This window comes from Cibotium barometz, chromosome 35, assembly GCF_041138505.1.
Source record: "Cibotium barometz isolate CiBa-2024 chromosome 35, ASM4113850v1, whole genome shotgun sequence".
Lineage (NCBI taxonomy): Eukaryota > Viridiplantae > Streptophyta > Polypodiopsida > Cyatheales > Cibotiaceae > Cibotium > Cibotium barometz.
The window spans coordinates 10,146,699-10,153,985 of NC_141080.1; the positions used below are offsets into that span (position 1 = coordinate 10,146,699).

General features: G+C 42.6%; 1 protein-coding gene across 1 annotated transcript; it reads left to right on the forward strand.

Annotated features, from left to right (window-relative positions):
• Nucleotides 1-915: 915 nt before the first annotated feature.
• LOC147618138 (U-box domain-containing protein 25-like) lies at nucleotides 916-3,082 on the forward strand. Its single transcript, XM_086774567.1, has one exon. The coding sequence runs from the start codon at nucleotides 1,236-1,238 to the stop codon at nucleotides 2,496-2,498; it is 1,263 nt and encodes a 420-aa protein (XP_086630693.1). The 5' UTR covers nucleotides 916-1,235; the 3' UTR covers nucleotides 2,499-3,082.
• The last annotated feature ends 4,205 nt before the right edge of the window (nucleotides 3,083-7,287 follow it).

The window sequence follows — 7,287 nt, forward strand, 5'->3', positions numbered from 1 at the left end:
GCAGAGCTACTAGATGTTGTGAGATGTCAAAGTAGCAGAGAGGTTCTAACTCGGGGGGGTCACTCACAAAAAAATGTGAATATCACGTGCGTTCAACAGAAGCATAATTTTAATTTATGAAACTTACAGAAATATATTTACATAAGGGTATGATTTAAATTTTTTTCAAAAAAATTTACAGATTCATAAAGAAAAGGGGATATTATATAGATTTAAAAATTCACAAATAAGGGATTTAAAATATAGGCCTTGAACGCACGCGATAGGGATATTTTACATATAGTGACTCCCCCCCAAGGGTTCTAATGATTGATAAATTTGGTGAGAGTAATCGGTAGAACGATATCTTGGAGAGGATCTTAAAATTTTGACGTGCAAAGTAGATATGTTGATACTTTCTTGAGAGGTAGGAAAACCGTAGTTGTTTTCTTGCAAACTTTGCACCTCTTTAATCCTACAAGGATGAGGCATCATAATAGGAAAAGCGATCATTTTTTCCTACAATACAACGCATACTTTTTTGTCGCCATTTACCACCATTGGAAAAAAAACTGATATTGCCGTTTTATCAACAAGCTTTAACAAGGAGAGCCATATTTTAATATATGCTCTAAACAAATGTGCATGTTACGCCAAGCATAGACTTGAGAAACAAAGACCATTGACAACTTCGGGTTAGGTATAGGGCATCCATAGCCAATAATTAAGGGCTCCCCCACCTACCCACCCGCCGAAATAAAGTCTTTGTATGTAAGCTAACATTACTAAATTATGCAAAATAAAGTCGATGAAATTTCAAATAGAGATAGAAAGGTTTTTCAAATTGATAAAGAGAAACTCAGAGAGGTGCGTTTTTAAATTGATAAAGAGAAATTGAGGTAGGTTTTTGGTGGTCGACGAAACGGACAGGTTTGTATTTAATAAAGTAAGTGAAGGGGTTGAAAAACAGTGATAGAAGCAAATAGTAGCCCGCATGCGGATAACACGGGTCAAGGGTTGACGTCTTCGTGGTCTGTGTTTTGACTTAGCCCTCTCCCCAAGTGTACAGAACAATGTTGGAGGAGTCGTCTGTGGCAATTGCGATCTTCGCTCTCCTGTTTGCTTCACAGCAAGCAGATAAGCAATCTCTCTCTCTCTCTCTCTCTCTCTCTCTCTCTCTCGCGCGCGCGCGCGCACACACGCACAAAATCCTATTCCCGTACTGAACTGCCCCTCCAGCCAGAGCAGCTTTTCACATGTCCAAGACTAGTATGCTTGAGGTGCAGGTGTCCGTGCCATCCTATTTCGTCTGCCCCATTTCTCTCGAGCTTATGCGAGACCCCGTCACGTTGAGCTCCGGCCAAACCTTCGACCGCTGCAGCATCGAGAAGTGGCTGGACGACGGACACAGCACTTGCCCGGTAACGCGCCAGCCGATTGACGCGGAGGAGGAGGAGCCCATCCCCAACCACGTGCTGCGTCGCATGATCCAGAGCTGGTGTTTGCAGAATAAGAGCCTAGGCATAGAGAAGGTATTGACCCCCCGGAAGCCCCCCTCTCTGAGGGAGATCCCGCACCTCATCGACCAGATCGGGCAACGTAATGGAGATTCCCTGGATGCGCTGCAGAAATTGAGCCGGCTAGCTCTAGATCGGCCCAGGGCTCGCAAGCACATGGTGCAAGCGGGGGCGTTGCCTCAGTTGGGGAAGTTTCTGTCCAGGTCGACCCAGCTGTCGCACGGCTCTGCTAATAATATGTCTCACATGACTGGGTGCCCAACTCCGAGGACAGTTCTGGGCATGGCTGATGAGACGCTGAGGCTATTGGATCTCTTGACTGAAGCTGCGGGACATGGTGGAACAGCGGAGCCGCCCACCGAAGAGCTCGTCTTGTGCCTGGCCAACGTAGTAGTCCGAGGGAGAGCCGATGCAATTAGGCAAAATGCAGCACTTGTTCTAACCAGGATGGCGCTGTCGGATGGCTTGAAGAGAAAAGTGGGAGCAGTGCAGGGCTTCATGGGCGGGGCTGTGGGGCTGATCAAGGAAGCGGGATCTTCTCCAAGGGCTTCCAAAGCGGGGCTCGCCCTGCTGCTGGAGGTTTGCTCGGCTAGCAGTACGAACCGTGTGTTGGCTACTGAAGCTGGCGCAGCAGAAGCGCTAGCGGAAGTGCTGGCCGGGCGGCCGGACAAGCCCACCATAGAACTGGCCATGAAGGCTCTGGAGGCGCTCTGCCACTGTGCCGAAGGAAGGGCCGCCACATGCAGCCATATGGGCGTGGTTGTGAAGCACATGAGCTCCGTTTCAGAGAGCGCCACCCAGCACGCGGTACACATCGTGTGGCTGGTGCTGAAGTGGGCCCCAGACGACACCAAGGTGAAGATCACGGCGTTGGAGCAAGGCGCGTTGGTGAAGGCCATTGCCGTGGCCCACAGCGCCGCCTCCAATGAAACACGGTTCGCTGCTCGCAAGATCGCCGCCGCCTTAAGCGAGAGCTTGCCCAGCCTCCCGCGGCTAGCGTAGTCCTCATGATCAGCTGCTGCAGGCCTAGTTTACACCCCCCTCCCCTCACGACAATTTCCAAGCTCGAAGAGCCAAGGCTAATTCAATGTAAAGTTTACACTCGGGGTGTAGAGCCAATGTAAAGTTTACACTCGGGGTGTTGGAATTAATGCTCGTGTCCACTATACGAGTGTGAACGCCCATCACGAAGTGATGCAAATGAACGGGTGCTTATACTTGTTATAAATGTAACCAACATCAATCGATATAATCAGAATGGTTTCATCATCTGCACGAGCACGTGTCTCTGCGCCTCCCTCTCCTTGTCCCTCTAGTGTATGTGGCTGTACATGGTATCATCGCCTCTTTCCTGGAGTGCTTGTGGTGCCTGCCTTGCGTGCTTCCGTCTCTAGATAATCAGCCACCCAATGCAGTATCTGTAGTTGCACCAATTTCCTTCTTCCTGCTGGCCTGTGCACCCTCCTGCTCTCTACCTCTTCTTCGTGCTGGCCTCTGTGCCCTCTTGCTCCTACGTTCACTGGTGCACCCTATTTAAAATAAGGCTTATTGAGCCTTATTAATAAAACCATAGTCCCTTCTGAAAAGGAGCCTCTTCTGCCCACGTCTTCTCAATTTTTGAAAAAACGCCAACCAACCCATTCATTGCTACCTTTGTAAACCCACCTCTTTGCTACACCTACCTTCGACCCCACACCACCTGTACTTCAGCAGCTTACGTGCACAATTATCTCCATTGTACCATTACTTGTGGGTTTATTATTGTTGTCATTTGCATTTGAATCGCTCACACTTGTGGATCCCCTCCCACTACCGCACACCGTCGCAATATCTACCCCTTGCAGTACGCATGGATTTCCCATTACAATTAATCCCCGAGATAATTCCCATCCTTTACGCCACCTTCATTACAATATATATATATATATATTAATAACACACGCATACACAAAACAACCCCCTTCATTATTATTATTATATTAAAAAAAAGAAACAACTAACAATATTTTTTTATTTTTTTTTTAAAAAAATAGATAACTTTAACATAGATAATTTTAATAACATAAATAATTTTAACTTTGATGTTTCTCTACTTCAGAGGATGATCCAAGGGTGCTCCACTAGTAATAACAATCACTTTTATTTTAATTAAACATAAAATAATAATATTTTCTTTATAATCAATCAAAAATTACTTTTATATTCAGTAACTCACTCACATCACGAACATGCCTAAATATTCATGCTATTCATGAGTGCAAACATGCCTACACTTTCAAGCTATTTGCGTGCAGACACATCATTTTACACAAATATGACAAAAATCTTTTCAAATAATAATAATAATAATAATATTTATTTTAAAAAAATAAACAACACAAATGGGCAGTGTGACCCGCAAAGAGACCCAAAGAGGTCCGTCCTACGATGGACACTAATATAGGGCTCGGGCAAACCAATAACACCCGAAAAGTTAGCCTAAAGAGGCATGGGGTGTTGGCCACACCCACGAGGTATGAAATTAAAACAAAATTATGGGTGATATAATTGTCCACTCTAAGCGCCCAAAGTGGCATGAAACAGCAACCCAAAAAGGGAATTATAAATCCCCAAGAGGGAAACAACTATGCCCAACGAGGCAAGTGAGCCCATTGGAGTGTCTGCATCACCCATGAGGCCTAAATTAAACATTGGTCTTCGACAAGCTAAAAACCATTCAGCCTCTGATGAGCGATGACATTAAAACTTAATTGTACACACACTTGTAAATAACATCACCTCTCATTTGATATTCATTGATCATAAGTACTCATACAACTTTTCTGTTTTGACATGTACCCAATGCAATACTTGGAATTCCACTACTCAACTTGAGGGGGAGAATACGGATGGCACGTCTGAGAGTGGAAGAACTTGTGTTTCAACATATCGGAACACACGTGTTGTAGTTACTACAAAGCACAATGTCTCAACATCATATTGGAACATGTGTCTTGTGGTTGTCAAGAAGATCAACTTCGACAAAAAGTGTATCGACATCATCACAAAACAAATGTGTTGCGGTTACCAAAGCAGTCATATCATCATCGACATATCATTATTCATTTAACACTCATGATGTAAAGATATATAGCATTACACATGAATTCATAATGCATACAGCACTATATGCATCACATCTCTTCATTCACCCTCATGCAAACATTCGCATTAAGGGGGAGTGTTGGAATTAATGCTTCTCTCCACTATATGAGTGTGAACGCCCATCACGAATTGATGCAAATGAACGGGTGCTTATACTCGTTATAAATGTAACCAACATCAATCGATATAATCAGAACAATTTCATCATTTGCAGGAGCGCGTGTCTCTGCGCCTTCCTCTCCTTCTCCCTCTCGTGTATGCTGTAGCCATGGCAACACGAGCATGGCTGTAGCCTCATTTCTACACGGGGACAACCCCCCTCATCACAATTTCGCAATAGTCCAAACTCAAGGAGCCAAGGCTAAGTCAATATAAAGTTCCATGTCTGATCTTTATACGCTCTTCTACGGCTTGGAAACACAATGGCTGCACTGCATACCTATCGAAGCACAACGCTGCACTGCATACCTATTGAAGCACAATGCTTGAGGAAAGACATCTCTCGCTCTCTCTCTCTCTCTCTCTCTCTCTCTCTCTCTCTCTCTCTCTCTGTGCTTCCTTGAGCTTCTAAAAGGTGTAAAAAATTCTTTTATACGCACTAGTTCAAGTGTCAAAAGAGTTTATTGGGGCAAACACAGCGCTTGATAAAAAGCTCTATGGGGATATCTATCCAAGGCTCTCTCCCTCTCTCTCACACACACAAGCAATGAGACATTAATTGGATTCTAGCATTGTGGCTTCGTTTATTGGGGCAAACACAGCGCTTGATAAAAAGCTCTATGGGGATATCTATCAAAGGCTCTCTCTCTCTCTCTCTCTCTCTCTCTCTCTCTCTCTCTCTCTCTCTCTGTGTGTGTGTGTGTGTGTGTGTGTGTGTGTGTGTGTGTGTGCTTCCTTGAGGTTCTAAAAGGTGTAAAAAATTATTTTATACACACTAGTTCAAGTGTCAAAAGAGTTTATTGGGGCAAACACAGCGCTTGATAAAAAGCTCTATGGGGATATCTATCCAAGGCTCTCTCCCTCTCTCTCACACACACAAGCAATGAGACATTAATTGGATTCTGGCATTGTGGCTTCGTTTCAACAACAAAGTTATACCACATTCGTTGGGGCTTAACTACATACATGCTCTTAAATGTGGACACTCTCTGGCCGAATGATTGTTCCTACAAATTGGATACCAAACTTAATCTCTTCTAGGATATCAATGTTGGATACCAAACTTAATCTCTTCTAGGATATCAATGTTGATTTCACATGGGTGTTGTGAGCCCGTATTTAATCGATGTAGACTTCTAGTCCATCTTAAATCACCACATTTGACCTTGTTATTTATGTCTTTCATCATGTGGAACCCCATCCCAAGTGCCCCTCCATTAATTAGACCATGTCCATGTTTTTGATTATTTTGCATCATTCACCATGTGGACCCATCCTAAGTGTCCTCCATTAATTAGGTGCTGTTATTTCTTTTGCTTAAGATTTGAATCTTGCATGCATTAATTTTGAAATTACTCCATGCATCCATAATTCCATTGAGATACCATCGACAAATAACTACTTCTTTTTATCGACTTCTAAGTGCAATTGACTTAGTCAAAGCACTCATTGTTGACATCCATCATGCTCATGTCTAGATTTTTGGGGAAGGGTCAACCAGTGAAAACCCTACTTAGCATGAAAGTACTTGTACTTTGTGTACATAAGAGTCATGGGATTGAGCCAAAATGAAAACATGTTTATTCACCAACCAATTTCGATAGAAAGGGAGGTAATCGAATGTCTACACAAAGAACAAACCTACCTTGAATTGATTTTACCTATATATATATCTGTGTGTGTGGGCTTGTGAGACTGAAAAATTTGAGAGTACACTACTCACAAACACTAGATACTAATCGCACGTTAATGTAGTGGGGTAAGGAAGAATTTTATATATTATTTGTAATGACTATATATATATATATATATATCATAAGCTCAATAAATGTAAGAAGGGTTAACGTGATTTAAGGTTTAGGATACACAAATACGTGCAACATTTTGTTCTAATCATGGGTCTTTAATCCCATCAACGCACTATCAGTGAATTTGGATTGCAAATTGTGCAAGCACGAAAATTGTTGAATGGAAAGATCTTAGAGCTCATCGATGATCCTGTGATTTTGTGTCACATGCACATTTGTAAATCAGGCTCAAAGGAGGTAATATTCAAGTTGAATGCAAATAACATTATGTTGGATGTTTGCAATTAGGTACAATGTACAATAGTTAAGTTCTAAGATATCACAATTAGAGAATATGGTGGTGCTGAAATTTGTTCTTAAACTAGATGAAAGTGAAATTGTTAAGGGTCAAAAGCTAAAACGAGCTAGCTTGACTCTCATGAGAATAGAGTGTTGAATTCTAATATTTGCTTGAATTTTCCAGATTACTTTAATGTATAATCTGAGAATGAAATATGGTGGCTTGTTGCATTTGAGGTGCCAAAAGAAGACCATGAGATATTGAATATTTTCTTTGATTTACTAGAGCTACCAGATGTCGTGAGACGTCCAAGTAGTGGAGAGGTTTTAATGATTGATAAATTTGGTGGGATCGCATCTTGGAGGGGATCTTTCAATTTGGAAGTGTAAAGTAGATATGT